General features: G+C 40.5%; 1 protein-coding gene across 3 annotated transcripts in view; it reads left to right on the top strand.

The window, feature by feature from the left end:
• Positions 1–23,591, top strand: part of LOC132511322 (phosphatidylcholine transfer protein) — a 112,933-nt gene that overhangs the window by 21,164 nt on the left and 68,178 nt on the right. Inside the window, exons 3-7 of one of the 3 annotated variants that reach the window (XR_009537585.1) lie at positions 7,149–7,228; positions 10,137–10,308; positions 11,189–11,256; positions 12,372–12,565; positions 14,618–14,730. Coding sequence is in view for 1 of the 3 variants with exons in the window: in XM_060134437.1 (XP_059990420.1) it covers positions 7,149–7,228; positions 10,137–10,308; positions 11,189–11,256; positions 12,372–12,437 (386 nt within the window). In the remaining 2 variants the exon portion in view is untranslated. Of the gene's footprint in view, positions 1–7,148; positions 7,229–10,136; positions 10,309–11,188; positions 11,257–12,371; positions 13,615–14,617; positions 14,731–23,591 lie in introns of those variants that run through there. The other 2 variants (XR_009537586.1, XM_060134437.1) reach the window with 2 other exon arrangements.

The raw sequence follows: 23,591 nt of genomic DNA on the forward strand, positions 1-23,591 counted from the left end.
TCCACCATTCTGTCTTCCTGGTCACTTATCTGTTATTCTGCCTCAGTTATTCTGCTATTGACTCCTTCTAGAGTATTTTTCATTTCAGTTATTGTATTGTTCATCTCTGTTTGTTTGTTCTTTAAATCTTCTAGGTGTTTGTTCTTTAATTCTTCTAGGTCTTTGTTAAACATTTCTTGCATCTTCTCGATCTTTGCCTCCATTCTTTTTCCGAGGTCCTGGATCATCTTCACTATCATTATTCTGAATTCTTTTTCTGGAAGATTTCCTATCTCCACTTCATTTAGTTGTTTTTCTGGGATTTTATCTTGTTCCTTCATCTGGTACATAGTCCTCTGCCTTTTCACCTTGTCTATCTTTCTGTGAATGTGGTTTTTTTTTGGTTTGTTTTTTTTTCTGCTTCCTTGTCTGTTTCTTTTTTTTTTTTAACATCTTTATTGGGGTATAATTGCTTTACAATGGTGTGTTAGTTTCTGCTTTATAACAAAGTGAATCAGTTATACATATACATATGTTCCCATATCTCTTCCCTCTTGCATCTCCCGCCCTCCCACCCTCCCTATCCCACCCCTCTAGGCGGTTACAAAGCACCGAGCCAATATCCCTGTGCCATGCGGCTACTTCCCACTAGCTATCTACCTTATGTTTGTTAGTGTGTATATGTCCATGACTCTCTCTCGCCCTGTCACAGCTCACCCTTCCCTCTCCCCATATCCTCAAGTCCCTTCTCCAGTAGGTCTGTGTCTTTATTCCTGTCTTACCCCTAGGATCTTCATGACATTTTTTTTTTCTTCTTAAATTCCATATATATGTGTATCATACGGTATTTGTCTTTTTCTTTCTGACTTACTTCACTCTGTGTGACAGACTCTAGGTCTATCCACCTCATTACAAATAGCTCAATTTCATTTCTTTTTATGGCTGAGTAATATTCCATTGTATATATGTGCCAAATCTTCTTTATCCATTCATCCGATGATGGGCACTTAGGTTGTTTCCATGTCCTGGCTATTGTAAATAGAGCTGCAGTGAACATTTTGGTACATGACTCTTTTTGAATTATGGTTTTCTCAGGGTATATGCCCAGTAATGGGATTGCTGGTAGTTCTATTTGTAGTTTTTTAAGGAACCTCCATACTGTTCTCCATAGTGGCTGAACCAATTCACATTCCTGCCAGCAGTGCAAGAGGATTCCCTTTTCTCCACACCCTCTCCAGCATTTATTGTTTCTAGATTTTTTGATGATGGCTATTCTGACCTGTGTGAGGTGATATCTCATTGTAGTTTTGATTTGCATTTCTCTAATGATTAATGATGTTGAGCATTCTTTCATGTGTTTGTTGGCAGTCTGTATGTCTTCTTTGGAGAAATGTCTATTTAGGTCTTCTGCTCATTTTTGGATTGGGTTGTTTGTTTTTCTGTTATTGAGCTGCGTGAGCTGCTTATAAATTCTGGAGATTAATCCTTTGTCAGTTGCTTCATTTGCAAATATTTTCTCCCATTCTGAGGGTTGTCTTTTGGTCTTGTTTATAGTTTCCTTTGCTGTGCAAAAGCTTTGAAGTTTCATTAGGTCCCATTTGTTTATTTTTGTTTTTATTTCCATTACTCTAGGAGGTGGGTCAGAAAGGATCTTGCTGTGATTTATGTCATAGAGTGTTCTGCCTATGTTTTCCTCTAAGAGTTTGATAGTTTCTGGCCTTACATTTTGGTCTTTAATCCATTTTGAGCTTATTTTTGTGTATGGTGTTAGGGAGTGATCTAATCTCATACTTTTACATGTATCTGTCCAGTTTTCCCAGCACCACTTATTGAAGAGGCTGTCCTTTCTCCACTGTACATTCCTGCCACCTTTATCAAAGATAAGGTGACCATATGTGCGTGGGTTTATCTCTGGGCTTTCTATCCTGTTCCATTGATCTATATTTCTGTTTTTGTGCCAGTACCATACTGTCTTGATTACTGTAGCTTTGTAGTATAGTCTGAAGTCAGGGAGCCTGATTCCTCCAGCTCCTTTTTTCGTTTTCAAGATTGCTTTGGCTATTCGGGGTCTTTTGTGTTTCCATACAAATTGTGAAATTTTTTGTTCTATTTCTGTGAAAAATGCCAGTGGTAGTTTGATAGGGATTGCATTGAATCTATAGATTGCTTTGGGTAGTAGAGTCATTTTCACAATGTTGATTCTTCCAATCCAAGAACATGGTATATCTCTCCATCTATTTGTATCATCTTTAATTTCTTTCATCAGTATCTTATAATTTTCTGCATACAGGTCTTTTGTCTCCTTAGGTAGGTTTATTCCTAGATATTTTATTCTTTTTGTTGCAATGGTAAATGGGAGTGTTTTCTTGATTTCCATTTCAGATTTTTCATCATTAGTATATAGGAATGCCAGATATTTCTGTGCATTAATTTTGTATCCTGCTACTTTACCAAATTCATTGATTAGCTCTAGTAGTTTTCTGGTAGCATCTTTAGGATTCTCTATGTATAGGATCATGTCATCTGCAAACAGTGACAGCTTTACTTCTTCTTTTCCGATTTGGATACCTTTTATTTCCTTTTCTTCTCTGATTGCTGTGGCTAAAACTTCCAAAACTATGTTGAATAAGAGTGGTGAGAGTGGGCAACCTTGTCTTGTTCCTCATCTTAGTGGAAATGCTTTCAGTTTTTCACCATTGAGGATGATGTTGGCTGTGGGCTTGTCATATATGGCCTTTATTATGTTGAGGAAAGTTCCCTCTATGCCTACTTTCTGCACGGTTTTTATCATAAATGGGTGTTGCATTTTGTCAAAAGCTTTCTCTGCATCTATTGAGATGATCATATGGTTTTTCTCCTTCAATTTGTTAATATGATTTATCACATTGATAGATTTGTGTATATTGAAGAATCCTTGCATTCCTGGAATAAACCCCACTTGATCATGGTGTATGATCCTTTTAATGTGCTGTTGGATTCTGTATGCTAGTATTTTGTTGAGGATTTTTGCATCTATGTTCATCAGTGATATTGGCCTGTAGTTTTCTTTCTTTGTGACATCCTTGTCTGGTTTTGGTATCAAGGTGATGGTGGCCTTGTAGAAGGAATTTGGGAGTGTTCCTCCCTCTGCTATATTTTGGAAGAGTTTGAGAAGGATAGGTGTTAGCTCTTCTCTAAATGTTTGATAGAATTCGCCTGTGAAGCCATCTGGTCCTGGGCTTTTGTTTGTTGGAAGATTTTTAATCACAGTTTCAATTTCAGTGCTTGTGATTGGTCTGTTCATATTTTCTATTTCTTCCTGATTCAGTCTTGGCAGGTTGTGCATTTCTAAGAATTTGTCCATTTCTTCCAGATTGTCCATTTTATTGGCATAGAGTTGCTTGTAGTAATCTCTCATGATCTTTTTTATTTCTACAGTGTCAGTTGTTACTTATCCTTTTTCATTTCTAATTCTATTGATTTGAGTCTTCTCCCTTTTTTTCTTGATGGGTCTGGCTAGTGGTTTATCTATTTTGTTTATCTTCTCAAAGATCCAGCTTTTAGTTTTATTGATCTTTGCTATTGTTTCTTTCATTTCTTTTTCATTTATTTCTGATCTGATTTTTATGATTTCTTTCCTTCTGCTAGCTTTGGGGTTTTTTTGTTCTTCTTTCTCTAATTGCTTGAGGTGCAAGGTTAGGTTGTTTATTCGAGATGTTTCCTGCTTCTTACGGTGGGCTTGTATTGCTATAAACTTCCCCCTTAGAACTGCTTTTGCTGCATCCCATAGGCTTTGAGTCGTTGTGTCTCCATTGTCATTTCTTTCTAGGTATTTTTTTTATTTCCTCTCTGATTTCTTTAGTGATCACTTCATTATTAAGTAGTGTATTGTTTAGCCTCCATATGTTTGTATTTTTTACAGATCTTTCCTGTAATTGATATCTAGTCTCATGGCATTGTGGTCAGAAAAGATACTTGATACAATTTCAATTTTCTTAAATTTTCTTAAAATTTCTTAAATTTACCAAGGCTTGATTTGTGACCCAAGATATGATCTATCCTGGAGAATGTTCCATGAGCACTTGAGAAAAATGTGTATTCTGTTGTTTTTGGATGGAGTGTCCTATAAATATCAATTAAGTCCATCTTGTTTAATGTATCATTTAAAGCTTGTGTTTCCTTATTGATTTTCATTTTGGATGATCTGTCCATTGGTGAAAGTGGGGTGTTAAAGTCCCCTACTATGAATGTGTTACTGTCGATTTCCCCTTTTATGGTTGTTAGTATTTCCCTTATGTATTGAGGTGCTCCTATGTTGGGTGCATAAATATTTACAATTGTTATATCTTCTTCTTGGATCGATCCCTTGATCATTATGTAGTGTCCTTCTTTGTCTCTTCTAATAGTCCTTATTTTAAAGTCTATTTTGTCTGATATGAGAATTGCTACTCCAGCTTTCTTTTGGTTTCCATTTACATGGAATATATTTTTCCATCCCCTTACTTTCAGTCTGTATGTGTCTCTAGGTCTGAAGTGGGTCTCTTGTAGACAGCATATGTAAGGGTCTTGTTTTTGTATCCATTCAGCCAATCTGTGTCTTTTGGTGGGAGCATTTAGTCCATTTACATTTAAGGTAGTTATCGATATGTATGTTCCTATTCCCATTTTCTAAATTGTTTTGGGTTCATTATTATAGGTCTTTTCCTTCTCTTGTGTTTCTTGTCTAAAGAAGTTCCTTTAGCATTTGTTGTAAAGCTGGTTTGGTGGTGCTGAACTCTCTCAGCTTTTGCTTGTCTGTAAAGGTTTTAATTTCTCTGTCAAATCTGAATGAGATCCTTGCTGGGTAGAGGAATCTTGGTTGCAGGTTTTTCTCCTTCATCACTTTCAGTATGTCCTGCCACTCCCTTCTGGCTTGTAGGGTTTCTTCTGAGAGATCAGTTGTTAACCTTATGGGGATTCCCTTGTGTGTTATTTGTTGTTTTTCCCTTGCTGATTTTAATATGCTTTCTTTGTATTTAATTTTTGACAGTTTGATTAATATGTGTCTTGGCGTATTTCTCCTTGGATTTATCCTGTATGGGACTCTCTGTGCTTCCTGGACTTGATTAACTATTGCCTTTCCCATATTAGGAAAGTTTTCACCTATAATCTCTTCAAATATTTTCTCAGTCCCTTTCTTTTTCTCTTCTTCTGGAACCCCTATAATTCGAATGTTGGTGCGTTTAATGTTGTCCCAGAGGTCTCTGAGACTGTCCTCAGTTCTTTTCATTCTTTTTTCTTTATTCTGCTCTGCAGTAGTTATTTCCACTATTTTATCTTCCAGGTCACTTATCCGTTCTTCTGCCTCAGTTATTCTGCTATTGATCCCATCTAGAGTACTTTTAATTTCACTTATTGTGTTGTTCAATGTTGCTTGTTTCATCTTTATTTCTTCTAGGTCCTTATTAACTGTTTCTTGCATTTTGTCCATTCTACTTCCAAGATTTCGCATCATCCTTACTATCATTATTCTGAATTCTTTTTCAGGTAGACTGCCTATTTCCTCTTCATTTGTTAGGTCTCGTGCATTTTTATCTTGCTCCTTTATCTGCTGTGTGTTTTTCTGTCTTCTCATTTTGCTTATCTTACTGTGTTTGAGGTCTCCTTTTTGCAGGCTGCAGGTTCGTAGTTCCCGCTGTTTTTGATGTCTGTCTCCAGTGGCTAAGGTTGGTTCAGTGGGTTGTGTAGGCTTCCTGGTGGCGGGGACTAGTGCCTGTGTTGTGGTGGATGAGGCTGGATCTTGTCTCTCTAGTGGGCAGGTTCACATCTGGTGGTGAGTTTTGGGGTGTCTGTGGCCTTATTATGATTTTAGGCAGCCTCTCTGCTAATGGGTGGGGTTGTGTTCCTGTTTTGCTAGTTGTTTGGCATAGGTTGTCCAGCACTGTAGCTTGCTGGTCATTGAGTGAAGCTGGGTGCTGGTGTTAAAATGGAGGTCTCTGGGAGATTTTTGGCATTTGATATTATGTGGAGCTGGGAGGTCTCTTGTTGACCAGTGTCCTGAAGTTGGCTCTCCTACCTCAGAGGCAGAGCCCTGACTCTTGGCTGGAGCACCAAGAGCCTTTCATCCACCCGGCTCAGAATAAAAGGGAGAAAAAGTAGAGAGAATTAGTAGAAGTATGAAGAAAGAAAGAAAGAAAGGAGGGAAGGAAGGAAGAAAGAAAAAGAAAGAAGCAAAGAAGGAAGGAAGGCAAGAAGGAAAGAAAGATCGGAGGGAGGGAGGAAGGAAGGAAGGAGGGAAAGAAGGAAAAAAACAGAAAGAAAGAAGATACAGTAAAATAAAATAAAGTATAATAAAGTTACTGAATTAAAAAATACTTACTTAGGAAAAAAAAAAAGGAACGGATAGAACCTTAGGACAAATGTTGGAAGCAAAGCTATACAGACAAAATCTTACACAGAAGCATATACATACACCCTCACAGAAAGAGGTAAAGGGAAAAAAATCATAAATCTTGCTCTCAGAGACCACCTCCTGAATTTGGGTTGATTCGTTGTCTAAAGGAGGGAAGGAAGGAAGGAAGGGAGGGAGGGAGGGAGGGAGGTAAAGTATAATAAAGTTATTAAAATTAATTATTAAGAAAAAAAATTTTTTAAAAAACCATGGACGGATAGAACCCTAGGACAAATGTTGGAAGCAAAACTATACAGACAAGATCTCACACAGAAGCATACACATTCACAAAAAGAGGAAAAGGGGAAAAATCATAGATCTTGCTCTCGAAGCCCACCTCCTCAATTTGGGATGACTCCTTGTCTATTCATGTACTCCACAGATGCAGGTACATCAAGTTGATTGTGGAGCTTTAATCCGCTGCTTCTGAGGCTTTTGGGAGGTCTGAGGTCTTCCGCCAGCCTTCAGTAGGTGTTCTGTAGGAGTTGTTCCACGTGTAGATGTATTTCTGGTGTATCTGTGGGAAGGAAGGTGATCTCTGCGTCTTACTCTTCCGCCATCTTCAAGGTCCCCCCGTGAATGTGTTTTTTGTTCCACAGGCTGCAGGATTGTAGTTCATCTGGTTTCTTCTGTCTGACTTCTGGTGGATGAGGCTATCTAAAAGGCTTGTGCAAGTTTCCTGATGGGAGGCAAAGCTTCTTGTTAATAGACACCAAAGAGGCTTCTAGATGCAATAACTTCTTTTTTTTTTTTTTTTTAGAACTTTATGAAAAAGAATGCAATGGAGAAGCAGTGGTGTACTGGCAAGTCAAGTACCCTTTTCCCATGTCTAACAGAGATGTATCCTTTCCAAAAGCACACCAATACTCAGCTTTTGAAGTGTTTCTGTGCCCCATGGTCATCACCCAATGGTGGTATGTCCAACAGGTGGAAAATATTGTCTTTGACTCTTGCAGAGTGCATCTGTAATTGTGGTTATGGGAGGGCAGCTCATACTTTCCTGAAAAGTTTTCTAGGAAATCCTTGTGCCAGAGAATTGGGGACCTGAAAACAACTTTTCATAGAGAGTATTCAATACACTCTCTCAATCTATAGGAGAGGAAGTAGGGACCCAGAGAGGCAATGTGAGAGGCCCACTCTCAGGTGGTTAGCAGCAGACTGGGGGCTGGGACTCAGGCTCCACGTTTCCAGCTCCCTCCACCTTCCCTCCTCCTCGAATATTGGATCTGGACACTGTGTGTATGTGTCTTCCCCTCAGTTTCCTTGATTACGATATGAAGCAGTTGAATGGATGTGAGGAGTCTCAGCTGACACTCCAAGGCTCTATGAGGCCCCCTTAGGGCCAGCATGGGGGTTTTGATGGACATTTGCTGGGTGGGCAGATGGGGTAGAATATAGGCGGGGACAGGTGAGATTTCCACTCCACTGTTCTCTTCAATCATAGCAGCTGAGTGTTTTACACACTGAATTTTCATAAATAATCCTTTTAACAAAGGGTCTGTGGAATTAAAAGAAAAAAAAAACTTGGAAACCACTGAACTGGATGATCGCTGGAATCTTTTCTAGGTCTAACATTCTGTAAGTCTGTATGTTCCTAAATAATTGTTCTTCAGAAAGAGAGGGGGCGTGGGGGTGGTTTGTGGGTATTGTTTCTGTGTGTTTTGTGTGCATGTGTCCACCCTGGCCCAGCTAGATTACAGACTCCATAAGGGGTTATTCTTGGCACAGTTCCCACAGACTGCTAGATACAGGTGGTAGGTATTTCAAGAAATTGTGGTTACTTAATCCCTTAGACTTTATGTTGTTTTCTCTCCTCCTTCCAGCAACTGTGCAGGGTAGGAGCCATCATCCCCATCAGTCAGGGAAGGAAACTGAGGCAAAGGGAAGTTCAGAGCCCTGCTCAGGTTCTCATCAGGTTCTCACCACTAGTGGGCGGCAGAGGCAGGCCTGGGCCCAGGTCCAGCTGTGACCAGAGAAGGTGATCTGGACCAGGGCAACACCACTTTCTGACCTCATGTGGATACTGCTGGGGGGTGTTCTCAGGAGTGGACACTTGGTGCTCCTTGAAGTTTGGTTTCATTGGCTTTCTAGTGCCACACAGTCCTGTAATGAGTTTCTTAGTCCTTGTATGTATACATATGTCTCTCCAACAAGGGCTATTCAATTTTTAGATTAGAGAACAGTGTAATGGAAAAGAACATTCGTTTTGGAGGGAAAGATCCCAGGTTAAGTGTGCACTCATTTCCTGGTTTGCTCTGTGACCTTGGAAAATGCCCTTCACTTCTCTGGGCCTCAGTAAACTAGTGGTTCTCCACTCATAGACTGTGTGCCATGCTGGACCTTCTAACCCTTCAAAGAACTCTGTGAAATGGCAGTCAATATATCAAGTTAATTTTTCCTCAGTGGAGTGTCAGGTGATGTCCATCACATGAGCTAAGCAAGGTGTGGGACCATATTTGCTGTGAGGAAAAAATAAAAGACTTCGGAGAGAGGAACTCCAGAGCTAAAGCAACTTCATTCCTTCCCTAAAACATTCAAGAGCTTTACTCATCAGTGCGTAGAGAGTGGGGGCAATAGACCATCCTGCAGGGTGCCTGGGGGAGGGGCAGCCCACCATGGGTGCTGTAGAGGCTCCGAGCTGGCCTGGGGCTGTGGTCGCGGCTGTTGCAGTAAGTGTAACAGTGTTGTACTTACAGTGATTGTTTGGATTATTTTAGGCTTTAATTCCTTCTCCTGTGAAACCTAAAATTCTCCTATTGGAAAGTCTGATGAACACATTAAAGAGCTGAGCCCTCTGTAGCTGTGAAAATCTCACCAGGTTTTGGAGCCTAATCGTGGTTCAAGTTCAGGTTCCATCACTTCAGCTGGGCTGTGGGATCTTCAGCAAGTTTCTTTACTTCTCTGAGCCTCAATTTGGTCATTTGTAAGATGGGGATACTTATGCTGAACTCACAGACACTTTCTCAGGATCAAAATTGATGCTAACTGTAAAGCACACGATGCATGTACGTGGTAAGGGCTCAATAAGTGGTGACTCTTGTTGTTTCTTAAAATCAAATCATCTTCCCTATAATAGTGCCACAGACATAGTGGTTATTCTATAAGTGTTTATTGAGTTGAAATGGTTTCGTGATTCTTGGTGAACCAGAATCAGCAAGGGCATCTGCCTACTAAATATTCAGGTATTCATGTGTCTTCCTATTATCTCCAGGTGTAAGTAACCCTTCCTGACCATCCTCTGTGCATAGAGGTCAGTGATTAGGGCTTAGGGAGAGGACAAAGAGCAATGGCCCCATTGTTTACTGAGGGCTGCTTCTGCTCTAGTCTCTCTCTAGAGCCCCCACCAAGTCTGCCTGCAGGGCAGTGGTACCCTCTTTTGTTTCAGAGGGAAACCAATCTCAGAAAAGTTGAGTAACCAAACCAGGATCACACAGCTGATAAGTGACCAATCCTCTGAAATCTCATTGCCTTCTTGGAGAAACGAGGAGTGGGTTCCCCATATAACTAAAAGCAGCAGGGAACCATTCACAGGTGGGTAATACACGCTCTCAAATAAGAAAACCAGTTGGGAGGAGCTATGGTTTTGCAGGGCTGGTAGGCAGATAGGGCAGGAAGTGAAGTAACAGTGCAAGGGAGCAAATAACCAAGTGGAGGAACAGAATTATCTCCCTCTGCTTCTGGCTTGTGGGCTTTCCTTCTGCTCATCTGAGGTGCCGGCCTCGATGTTGTGCCTTGACTGGTGGTGTGGTACGTCTATGTGCGGCATCGGCGAGAGCTGGACCATGAAGGACAGAAGATCCACGTGATCCTGGCCCAGAGCACCTCCGTGCCACAGTTTCCAGAGAAGTCGGGCGTGATTCGGGTGAAGCAGTACAAGCAGAGCCTGGCGATCCAGAGCGATGGCAAGAGGGGGAGCAAAGGTAAAAAGAGGGCACGTGTTGGCGCACCAGCCAGGACCACCGATGTAAGGCCACACTGGCTGCAAGGCACATAAAATGCAGGATGCTTATTCCCTGAGGTCAGAGACTTAGGCATGGGTGCAAAAGAACCAAGGGAGACTCAGTTCACCCCAGAAGCTTGGCTGCAATGCAGCGTGGATGTTTAAATCTGATCAATTCATTCTTTATTGACTCTTGCATCGTCCAGATGAAATCAGAACATCCAAAGGAATCAGAATGTTTAGAAACTCAGTTCAGACTGGTCCTGTCCATGCACATGCTGACCAAGGTGGGGCAGGAGGGCTGGTGGGACCATCTCTGAGGAGGCAGCTCCTGCTCAGCAAAAACCCAGGGACTCAGAACCTGCCTGCCTTGAATTCCAGCCTCTGGAGAGAGGCTGGGGGGGTCCATGCGGCCACCTGCTGGACTGGAATCAGTGTGGCCTTAAGTCTGCAGCAAAATCTGACCTTAGTTGTGACGTGTGTTAGATCTGCCACCTTGGGCACGTCACCCCACTCTTCTGAGTCTCCATTTATCATTTATAAACTGGGGTTCAATTTTATCAGCTCCTTAGGACTGAGATGACTAGTGAGAGAAATAATAAAATGAGAGACTATATCCAAGTCTAGCACTTGCCAGGAGTTTAATAAATATCAGCAGAATGTGCCTTGGCTGTTTTCCAAAATGCTTATATGTAAGTCTCCCGTTAGGCAAGGCAGAGGGGCGAGTCCACTTGAGTTCCGTGTTACCTCCCTCCTTACTTTCTGGGCCTGGATATGAAGGTGGAATGTTTGCAAGGTTTGTTATTGTATCTTTCTAACATGTTTCTTCCTTTTGAATTGTCCTTTCTTTCCCTCCCTAGTTTTCATGTATTACTTCGATAACCCAGGTGGCCAAATTCCGTCCTGGCTCATTAACTGGGCTGCCAAGGTGAGATCCCAGGAGGTAGGAGGGGAAGTGTGTGTGACAAATGTTGGGGCTGTCAGGCTGAAGAGATGTGCTGTCTCAGGCCTCATGATGCTCTTTTATGAGACAGCTCTGTTGAGTGACTATGGTTAGGACTGGGGTTACCAATACCCAGCACAGAAGCTGGGACAAAAGTCAAATAATCTTTACCTGGAATGTCAGCCCTCCCTGCTTTGCTCTGAGACCCCGCGCCAGGATCACAATAGATCACAATAGGGACAGTGGTGCTTGTGGATCCTCTGTCTGCTTATGGAGGAGTTAGACAGGCCAACCTGGCCCAGGAGACACCAGCCATGTCCAAGCCTGGGGAAGCCTTCAGGTTTTTTTATGGTTATTCTGTTTTTCTGTAAGGAGAGGGAACCACAGTGGTACCCAGATCACTAGAAACTGCCTAGGACCTGAAATCATGCCGACCATTCAGTCTGCTTTATAAGGCCCTACTTACTGGCTGGAAGGCTCACCAGTTCCCTGGGAGAGTGAAAAAGCACATAGGTTTTGAGTCAAACACATGATATTTTGAATCCTGGCCTTGTTTCTGACTGTGTAATCTAGGGAAGCCATCAATTTCTTCCCTCTTAAAAATAGAGATGGATAGTCCCACCCTGTGGAGAAGCAGTATATAGAACAATGTTTGGAGAAAGTCTTGAACAGTGTTCAACACTAACTAAAGAATGGCATATCCTGTCTCTTGCCCCCAGTCCTTACCATTTTCTAATTCTGTAAAGCAAGTCCTTTCTCTCACTTCTTTGGAAGAATCCCACAGCCTAACCCAATCTCACTTTTGGGTTTTCTTTTTCTTTTGAAAAAATGGTGTCTTAGAAATATCTTAGCTTTTTATTAGCAAAAGTTAAAATATACAACAGGTCTTATAACAGTGGCCCCTGCGGTTCAGCCTTACCTGTGCCCTGCATCTTACCTTTTGTCATCAGCGGTTGGAACGCTCTGTGGAAATCTGCTCGTGGGCCCTATTGTCATATTTATTACTCCCAAAGCCATCTTCCTTTACCTTTGCCACATCCCAAAGAATTAGGAATAATCCCTGTGAGGACATAGAAGTGACAGTCTCCTTTCCTTTGCAGAAAGGAGTTCCTAACTTCTTGAAAGACATGACAAAAGCCTGTCAGAACTATCACAAGAAAACCTAAGGGAGGGAATTGGGAGCCTTGTGTCCATGGAATGATGTCTCCGGAAGTGCCACAACCGCCAGCGCTCAGCCTGCCTGTCACGTTTTTGTCCTCAGAGGCCTGCACGCTCTCCAGCAGGTTGTCCCCAAGTGTGTTTGCCTGACGTCCGGCTTCCTTTCCCACTCTTCCTTTCCCAGGAGCTGCTGCCTTCTTCCACTCTGGAATGTGGGTCAGATTAGGGAAACTTTTGCTTGTTTATTTTTAAAAAGGGGAGTCCTCAGTAAGGAACACAGTCAATCCATTGTGCCACTCTAGGGAGATCTTGGGTGGAGGACTGACAACACCGTCTAAGAGTGACTGATCCTGGCAAGCTGGCTCCTTCCCACATGTGATTTCTTGCAACCCAGTGGGGTGATTTCCTGCTGAAGTTGCATTTTCTTCAGAACTGACGCTCAGTGCACCAAGACTGGAAGATTCATGTCCATTTGCCTTATGCTTTGCTGCCTTGATTTGAGATGATAATCCACTAAGCCTCTCCCCATTCCTGCTTGGGGAGGATCATGAGCTGTTTTGATTTTAAACCATTTTGAAAAACGTTGCAGGCCTGACTAAGTGTATAGTGTGATAACAGTTTTTTCTCATCACCCATGTCTGGGTTTCTCTCTTTCCCATATGCCCCTGGGGAAGGCTGTCCGTACCTCACTAGCTCTGCACTTTACTGGACACTGAGGCATCAAGACTGCTCTGGCAGTTACCAGAAGCCAACCTACTTTGCACACAGCTTTGAGATAAAGTGTCTTTTTATGCAATTTCCCTTCTAGAATGTTCGGAGATGTTGAAAGGATAAGAGTTCACAGCCAGGGAAATATTAATTAGTGGTGTGGTTGACTCTACACCTTTTTCTCAGGAATTCTGCCTAAGTTATCCACCTCTCCCACCACCAGAAGACTTTCCGTTTCCTACTTTTCTCTTGAATTTTGGAGGGAAAGATACTCTGTGGACAAAGGCACAGCCTTATAATCTCAGGGAAAAATGTTAACCACTGTATGTGACGGTACCAAACATTGATTAAGGGGCATAAAAATTCGGGATGCAAGGCCAGAAGCAGGGTATTTATTAAAATGGGATACTCCAGACTCTGTAATTTCTCTCTGGAAAGGGAAGTGCATTGAATACCAAATAAATACAGAGTGACTTACACTTGTCCTGTCTGCAGTCTCCTTCCTGCCTTGTTCCTTCTGTGAGAATAAGTCTGTTAGGTCTCTTTGGTTTGCAAGTCACATCCAACCTAACTCATGGACTTGAAGGAATTTTAGGCTCACTTACATGCAAGGCCAGGTGTAGAGTGGTCTCAAGTAGGGGTTGATACGGGTGCTCAAACTGGCATTAGGAATCAGCTCTGTTCTTCTTTAAGGTTTCTTTGATTTGGGGCCGTGTTTGGTGGCAGGATTGCTGCTAATAGCAAATAGTAGGCCTGCATCTTCTCAGGTTCCTGCTGAGTCAAAAAAAGACAGCATTTCTTTCCAGTAGATCCTGAACCATCCCATGATTTCCTCTAAACCATGTTTCAATCCCTGCCTCAGTCACCGTGGTCATATGGATAGAATTATGCAAATTAGCAATTCACAACTGTGTCATTAAAATATCACTATTAGTAATGTAGCTGGAATTTAATTTTTGGTAAGGTAAATCTAAATGTCTCATGTAATAGAGGTCAAGTTGACATTTTATGTATAAAGTAATTGAAAGACAAACACTAGGATTATAGTCTTTGAGCAGAGAACCTGCATGAAATGGTGTCAGGCAAACTGTATCTTTTATAGTGTTTGATAATCTGGTAAGAACACTGAGTATACTAAGAATACTGAGTTTCTAGGTAAGGCAGTTTAAGAAAAGTCACTAAGCTTGCTGTAATTAGTAGGGTTAAGACCCTTTGGCATTCATGCTTGCTTATTCAGAGAAGACAGTCCTATACAGCATTGATATAGGTTACGTGGGAAACTGAGAACCCCTGAGCCAATATTAAATGCAAGGGGCCCAAAATATGTAGAACGGGTGCTCTGGAAGCTGCACTAGATTCTTCAAGGTCTGTCTCTGTGCAGGGGCTGAAAGTATCATTTGGAATTTGAAAGTTATAAGTGTATTGTCATTCCTCTAGCTCTTTGTTTCACTTATTTTCTCATGTCTGTCTCTCTGAATAGACAATAAGATCTTTTTGGATAGAAACCCTTCTTTCACTTTGATTTCTGGCCCTCAAATGATAACTAAATGAGTGAATTTAATGATTTGGGGAAGACTGACCAAGTGACACACACCCAGAAGGCAAAACTTATCCAGATATAGAAGTTTAATTTGATTACATTAAATATAACTTTAATATTTAATAATTTAGTTCTAGCCAGATTGTTTCCCCAAGTCATCATTTGAGGGGTTCCTGATTCCTGAGGATCTCATTGTTTTTTCCTTGAAAGTACTCAGGTCCTTTGTTTGTTAAGGGGTGGCTTTGCTGGTGTGGCTATGGGTTATACCTTAATGTTATGGAAATGGCACAGTCTGGACTGAGTCCAGCTGAGATTAGTCAGGATTTCAGGATTCTCATGACGAAAGTAACACTACTGTTAGTGCTAAATTTTTTCCACAGGCAAATTATTCACGCTGCATAACAGTTCAAAGTTAATGACCACCTTGGAACTGAGGGATTCCAGCAGAGGGTCACTTCTTTGAAAACATTCCTATTTCACAGTGAGGGTCCTGGCCTGGCTCCCTGACTGAGATTCCTCACCCAGAATCCCCACCTCTACTGCCTGCCCTTCAATCCTCCTGCTTCCCAGCTGAGTTTGAAAGAGAGAGAAAGCAGGCAGAACCTATTTGGTTCTCATGTTTCTGGTAGCACCACCCAGTCGGCTCAGAGAATTATCTTTAAAAGTTTTAAGATGTGTGTTCACTTCACAGATATTTCTTAATGGTCTGGTGTCCATCTGGCAAGGGGACAGGCATGGCAGTTCCTGGGATGAGTGAGACAGACTTGGTGTTCGCTCTCATGGAGCTTATCCAGTGAAGAAGACACAATGGACAAGCTGTTGAAAAGGTGATGAGTTGTGAGAAAGGGCAAGTAGAGGGGGCTAGAATCTAAACCTGGGGGCACTAACCAACTTTGAGGGGTCAGGGGAGAACATGTTGGAGTTGACTGGATGAAGGTTGGAGAACAAAACTATTCCACATGGAAGGAACCATTTCTATAAAGTCCCTCAAGCAGAAAAGCCAGTCATGTTGGAGGAACTACCAGAGGCCAGTAGGTCTGAGCAATGAAAGTGGAAGAAGGCCTCTCACATGTGGCTGAAGAAGGAGGCCATCAGGTCATGGGAGATCCTGAGAGGTATGGCAAGGATTTTGGACTTTATACCCAGAGCAGCAGTAAGCTATGAAGGATTTTAGGCTGAGCAGTGACCAGATAAGACATACTCATTCCTAACAACTGCTTATTCTCCCATGGTTCTTCACCATCTCCAGTATCCCTCCAGCACCATCATGGGGGTGCTCTCCAAGGTGCTGTATGCCTCGTGGCTCTGAATCATCCCCACTGTCAGGCTGCACACTGAGTAGCCCACACCCAAACCTAGTTTCTAAGGTTGAGCATCAGCCTCTGAAGTTTAAGGGGAATAAAAGAGGTGCAGGGAACACCCATGGACACAGCCCCCTTCTTTCCTTGCCCACACTGTTGTCAACATGCCCTCCTGTGTGACTGCACCATGCAGCCCATCAGAACAGAGCCACTACAGGAGCCAGAAATGTCAGAGAAAAAGAAAAGGCATACAAAATGTAAGCAGGTCTGCCTTCCCCAAAGTTTATTTTACTATACTGCTTCCCAACTAAAAGGAAGAATATATTTTTTTTTCTTGAGAATATAGAAACACTTTATTTGTTCAGGTTCTCAGAGTTTAGAACCAGCATAATGAAAGGACTTCAGAAAAATTATATTGCTAATCTATTTATATGTATTTTTGTGTGTGTCTGCTTGGACACATATAATATGTGCTCCATTTCATATGGTATGATAATGGAACAACAACTAGGCAGCATGTTATGTGAGTGGCTTTGCAGGTTCTCTACATGATGTGCCAGGCTCACTGCTAGGCAGTGGAGTTCATAAAGGTGAACAAATTCTTCTCTTAGGTACTTAGCAGACTACAGAGGACATGGAATATGTGCACAGTTTATGAAAATGAGATCTCCACCTTATGTAAGGAAAATATGTAATATTTTCAGAGTCTATGGCTAACTGCTCTTAAAAACAGGACAACAGGCCCCAAATGGAGTCACTAATGCTAAGCCCCACGTCCCAAACCAAGACTTAATTACAGTTTTGGCTCTCCCGGAAATGGAATCTCAAACCAGGCTATCAGGAATTGCCTGATCAGCACTAGTTAATCTGCCTGATAGACCCCTGTCCTCCCCTAAACGAAAGTAATGTTGCAATAACCAACCTTCTTTTTACCTAATATAACTTCCTTGTTTCTGCTTCCTTCTGCCTACAAAATTCTCTCATTTTGTACATTCCCTTCGAGCTCCTTTCTGTCTCCTAGGAGGGATGCTGTCCAATCGAATTGATTTTTGCTTAAACAAGCTCTTAAAAATTTCAATATGCCTCAGTTTATCTTTTAACAGCTCTGGTGTGAGAAGAGGGAACTTAAGGAGACCCCCCAAAAGCCCCAAGAAGCAAAAGCAACCAGACTTGGTTACCTGCTGAGCCCTTGAACTCTGCTTTCCTGGTGCCTCTGGAGGTGGTGAGTAAGTCTCTCTCAGATGGTAGCTCTGCAGCTTTTCCTTGAGTTTCCAGATTTTATTAGAGCATTTTTTTTCTTGACTGAGTCCAGAAACTCACCAAAATCAGATTGGGTCTGACTTAGAAACCAGACTTGGTCTGCAATTTGACTGGGTCCAGCTTAGAAACCGGACTGAGTCTAGAGTCGGACTGGGTCTGACGTAAGTTGTTCTGAGTCCGCTTGAGACCACAGGTGAATAAAATATTGTTTTAGGGCTGGACAAATAGGCTCACCTTACCAAAGATAATCTTGAATCACAGTGGAGAACTTTTAACCTAGATAATCTTATCATCTTTATCATAGAAAAAAAGGGGTCTCAGCCAGATATTCATCATAAAGCATAGAGGGAAAATGATCTTTCCTCCTCTAAAATTTTTGGTGACCAGGATGGGACCAGCTGGGACACCCTACTCACTGCAAACAGGATCCTAGGAGAACTGGCAGAAGCCATCAAAGGTAAGACTTCTTACCAAAGTCAGCTCTGTCATCTCTGTCTCCATCTGTGGTGCCTGATTAACAGAGGAAGGTAAAATTCCACTTTCTCCCTTCCTTCCCAAATTCAGATTGGAAGGCAGAAAACATTTATAAGAATTAGATCTTTAAATTGCAAATTTGCTTTTGAGTACACATTGGTTGTAGATCCCTTCTTTCCCAAGGACAGCCATTGCCTTCTTGTTTGTCTACCTTTTGTCCTGAGAACTTGGCAACAGCCAAGTTGGGGTCTCCAAAAATTTTGGCTGGGAAGAAATGTGGGTTGCACTGCATGTGCGGCCAGGGTCCTACCCCTGTTGTCTGCTTTCATGGGAATTGTCTGAGGCTTTCTTTCTTTTGGTTATCTTTGGGAGTGTCTCTGGATCTTGAGAGGATAATATTTTTTGCACTCTTTGGGAATGCCTCTTGTCCTCATGGGGTTGTTCAGTACTGCTAGGAATATGTACTGTTTGTCCAGCTGAAACCTGATAAGATATTCAAAAGGAATTTTTTTTTTTTTTTTTTAGTAGCTCTATGATAGTAAATTGGCCAAATTGGAAGTTGAGATTCAGAGCCTGATGGGACCTTTTTTTTTTTTTTTGCGGTACGCGGGCCTCTCACTGCTGTGGCCTCTCCCGTTGTGGAGCACAGGCTCCAGACGCGCAGGCCCAGCGGCCACGGCCCACGGGCCCAGCCGCTCCGCGGCATGTGGGATCCTCCTGGACCGGGGCACGAACCCGCGTCTCCGGCATCAGCAGGCGGACTCTCAACCACTGCGCCACCAGGGAAGCCCGATGGGACCTTTTTTTAGGCTTTCTCCTCTAAGCTAAAATGAAACTGTGTAGCCAGAGGGAAAGAAATATTCTGAAGGCTTTGTGGAAGGATTTACTAAAACACTCCACAGACACACAGCTCTAAATCTAGAACATAGGATCTTTTGATTTCCATCTTAGTTGAAGATCTTCTCCCTGATGTAAAGAAGGAAATTGAGGATAGTATAGTTGGATGGGTGGGACGGCCTCTGTATCATTCAGGTTGCTACCCAATTCTTTGAGGAATTAAAGACAACTGTACTTGTCTTACAAATCAAGCCTTTGTAAGAACAAAAGTGAAGATATAGAACTAATTCAAAGCCCTCTTTTCCTTTCTACCAATGCCCAAATGTACCCTTTTGATCTCAGACGGTTTGCAGATGCTGTAAACCTTCTGGACTTAAGGAACAAAAGTCTTTGGTGCAGCTTCCATTCTTTCTTTGTGCCTTTGAGATATAAATATTCTACATAGTCTTCTCTAGGAAGCAAGGGAATTCTTACCAGAAGGAGAAAAAAAAAAGAGAAAAGACTATTTTTAAAATTAGAACTATGAAAAATCTTAAAAGTCTCTTTTACAAATATTAGTAAAAAGCTATCTGAGCAGGTAGACTTAATTTATTCCATCTGCCAGAAACACAATGGACCCAACTGTTCTTTTATAAACTAGTGAGTTTCATATTATCATATCTGTTTCATGGCTAAAATTTTTAAATGAAAGCTAGAAGATCTCTGTTTGCCTCTTTATGTTTTTGTGTATCTGTATATGTTTGCTACAGATAGTAATTTTTTTTGTACCTCTGAATGGTATTTCCAAAATTATTTTAAAGGCTCTAGTTAATTGGCTTAAAGATGAACAAGCATTATATAAATCAAGTATACTGTCAGAAATATAGACTAATCCATAAGTTTTTCCACATTCAAGAGATCTAGGATAATATTTGATATACTAATATTTCTGGTATAAACAGGTTTAATAGAAGTCAAATAAGATCTTATTATATCTGTTGCAAATATTTCAGCAAGAAAAATAACTCAGTATGATGACATTTTTATGTTTCTATAAATAAGTTAAGTGTGAATGAGATAAGAGCTTTTGGGTGAACTCCTTAGGAATAATTATATTTTAGGAATATCTACTTAAAAATAATCTCTCCGACCACAAGGACCTACTATATAGCACAGGGAACTATACTGAATACCTTGTAATAACCTATAATGGAAGAGAAGGTAAAAAAAGAACATATATATATATATGTGTGTGTATATTTTATATATATACATATACATATCTGTATGTATTATATATAGACATATATAACTGAATCACTTTGCTGTACACCTGAAACTAGCACATTATAAATCAGCTACATTTCAATAAAAAATTTAAAAAATCTCTCCAGATTCTGGTAACTTGAAGTTTAGATTTGTGCTAAATTAAGTTAAAAGATGAAAGTTTATTGAATAGTTAGGTCATTCGCAAATAAAACAAGATACTGAAACATTAATTACTGAATATTGGCTTCCTTTTACAAAGACACTAAAGGGATTTAGGACTATCAATAAATATGTTTGGTTCCACACTGAGATATTTTCTATAAGAAAGCACGTTTTTAGAAATTATTACTGTTATTTTTCACTAGAAATTAAGGTTTTTAAGAGTTGAGTATTTGAATTTAAACATGTAATTAAAGCTACTCGAAATAATACGGGAAAAATTTCAGTATACAGTAGCAAAGTAGGATGTGTGTTTTCAGTAAAAGAAGGTATGAGGAATGGAATTGCATTTTGTTAAGGAAAAGAAAGTAATTTTGTCTTAGAGATAGTTGTTTCTGGATGGAAAAAAAGAACAAACTAATATGAATACTAATATGGATACAGAAAGTTATGGAAAGTTTATGGAAAAGGAACCCTGAGAAAAGAGTTTTGTGCCTGGTCAGGGTTGGCTAAGTTTAGAATAAATTTAACTGAGTAAATTTTAAAAAGTAAGCTGGTGCAAAACCAGAATTTGTTTTTTTTTCTCTTTTAAGAGGTCAGTTTTCGTAACATATTGATCTGCTTTTGATAACAGATTGTAAAGTTTATTTTACCTTTAATGAGTAATCTGTTATAACTTTCTGTTTTTGCCTTTGAAATCTTTTGTTATCACTTTGGTTAAGTGAATAACTATTGATTCACAGTGCCCTATGATCCTATTTGACCACGTGTTTTGAAACTTTTTGATATTTTTGATAACAAATTTCCCAAATCAAATTTTAATGTAGTTCCTTTGACCTCTAGCCAACTTTGGGATGCTTCAAAGGACCCTTGAAACATCCCAAAGAGAGCTATAAACTAATTAGGTTTATTTGGTATGTTAAATTACATGGGAAGCATTGTCAAATGAGTAATAAATCTTCTTAGGTTATACTGTATGAGTCAATGTTATTAATTTATTAATAATTAATATTCTAGAAATTATATGGAATTCCTAAAAATCGGGTATGTCCTGGTAAAATGTTATCAGTCATAATTTTAGTCATTATTTTAAAATATTGTATGTCGCAGCAGTAATCAAGTTTCTTTGTCAATTGCATTGTAAGCAGGTCTTTTTTTTTTCTTTTTGGTTGCACCAGGTCTTAGTTGCAGCAGGCAGGCTCCTTTAGTTGCAGCTCAAGGGCTCCTTTAGTTGCGGCTTGCTGGCTCCTTAGTTGTGGCACATGGGCTCCTTATACGTGGCATGTGAAGTCTTAGGTGCGGCATGCATGTGGGATCTAGTTCCCTGGCCAGGGATTGAACCCAGGCCCCCTGCATTGGGAGCACAGAGTCTTAACCACTGCGCCAACAGGGAAGTCTCTGTAAGCAGGTCTTTAACCATGCCTTCTGTGGTCTTTCATCATTCATAGACAGTTATTGTTTTACTCTGATGTTTTGCAAAAATGCTTCCTCTTCGAGAAGCTCCTTAGCAAGGACATTTTGACAAGCACAGGTTTCTGAAAACTTCTAGATCATACTGCTGAACTGGGTAAGAAATTAAGAATTCTAATGGTAAACCTGATGGTGTCATAAAACTGTTAATGAAAAGGATTAGTTATATAGGACTGTGTGAACTGGTGAATATGTTTATAATTTTTATGGTTTCTGTCTAAAATATTACTAGCTTTTAATCTGTGTTTTCCAGATATAAGGAAACCCTTCCCTTCAAGCTAATTATGAGTTACAGCAACTTGGTAAATTATGTTTGTAAGCAGAATTGAAACATTTATCTTTTCTCTTTACTTGATTCCTCCAGAGACTGGAAACTCTTCGGTTGCCAGCAACTTAAAAAATCAGGTAAATTAGGAAAGCCATCTCCTAGCAGGTGCAGAAATCTCAAAGTATTTTGGGGACCTTGAAAAGGGAGGAATTCACCCAGATATGTAGATAACTCAGGTGAAATCATTGACAAGCCTTTGCCATGGCTTTCCTGGCCTTGAGAGGCCTTTTAAAAATTCAATCCGAGGTGCCAAATAATAGGTTCCAGCAAAGCCAATTTCAAATGAGCCTGTATGAGTAACTACACTTCTGTAAATCATCAGGCCAAGATTTTTGAAGCCAGAATTATTTAGCAAACAAATTAGTCTTAATTTGGCTATATTTGGTAGAAATGAGGGTAATTTTAGAGAGAAAAAGATCATGTTTCTATGGAGAGTAAATTCAAGTTTTGTTAATTGAGGTCTATACTTACTAAGAGCCACTTCCCAAATATCTCCGTATTATTATATTCTTGTAAATTTTAGCTGAATCATTAAAAGGACACTCTAGTTTGTTACTGAAGTTTTTCTCATTAATCCATCTTTGGATGAAGATCATATGCCCTATGACCTGCAACCAGAGGATTATGCATACTGGAGAAGACATCATTTAAAGACTGTCTCCAACCTAGATGGTAGGACCCTTATCAGGTCCTCTTCACTAGCTCATGCACAGTGAACCTGAAGGGAATTGACTCTTGGATTAATATTTCCACTTAAAAAGGGCCCCTGAAATGGACTGGCCTATACAGAGCACTGCCGACCTCAAAATCACCTTAAAACAATGCTCAAACAGAGGAGAAACTACCAGACCACGATGGTAAGAAGAAGACATCTAAAGTAGACAGCTGATCCAAGATGCCAAACCCGGCCTGTATACCAGTTACTTTGATAATTGCTTACACTTGCTTATGAACTAAACGTATTTCACAATCTTAAGCAGAGTTAAAATTAATTGAATTGTTGAGTTTATGGTCAATTACCTATATCCAGTACTTCTGGTTACCTTGGTGGATTTCTCCACTCCAAGGCTCTAATTGGATGGCCTTTAGGAAATTATTCTAGAAGAAAGAAGTTATAGTTCTGTTTGGGCCACTATTGATATTACTGGATGGGACTCCCTCACTTGGCCAATCAATCATAGCTGCTCTGACCATTGCCATAAATATAAAAGACCCCCCTTATGTTGGGAACAATTCAACCATACTAAGGATAGCCAGGCTAAATAATACAAGGAAATGTGTCTGGGTGCCTTATGAACAATGCCAGTATATCATTTCCTTTAAAGGTAAGGATTGGTACAGAACAGATTAAGTCAGATGACCTAGGGGTATACTGTGTGGAACCTAATGGAAGTTCTTGGCTTAAATTCTTACTTATAACCTTACAAATACTACTAGCCATATTACTTGTATTCTACCTATTTTATAAGATTGTTGTTTCTTTCCTTACCAAATATGTGACTGAGCCTCTGATAAAATAATAAGAAGGTGACTTAAGGCTGTTGACCAGATATATAGTTCTATACAAGATCAATGATGGTAATAGTGTAACTTTAGATATGGAAAGAAGCATCAAGAGGGAATAATTTCCTGGACCATAACAGACTAGTAAATCAGTGGTCCAGAGACTTTTGGCTATAGTTAATAGGGCCTAGTCCAGTAATAGCACACTGAGTGGCCTATCAGTGAGATCTTTGCCTGGGACAAAATGATGATGAAATGCCTCCCAAACCATGGTCGAATTTATGACCATGAGAGGGCACTGCCAACTAAAAATGGTCACTTGCCATCTGTCACT

Source organism: Lagenorhynchus albirostris, chromosome 20, assembly GCF_949774975.1.
Source record: "Lagenorhynchus albirostris chromosome 20, mLagAlb1.1, whole genome shotgun sequence".
NCBI classification, from domain to species: Eukaryota; Metazoa; Chordata; class Mammalia; order Artiodactyla; family Delphinidae; genus Lagenorhynchus; species Lagenorhynchus albirostris.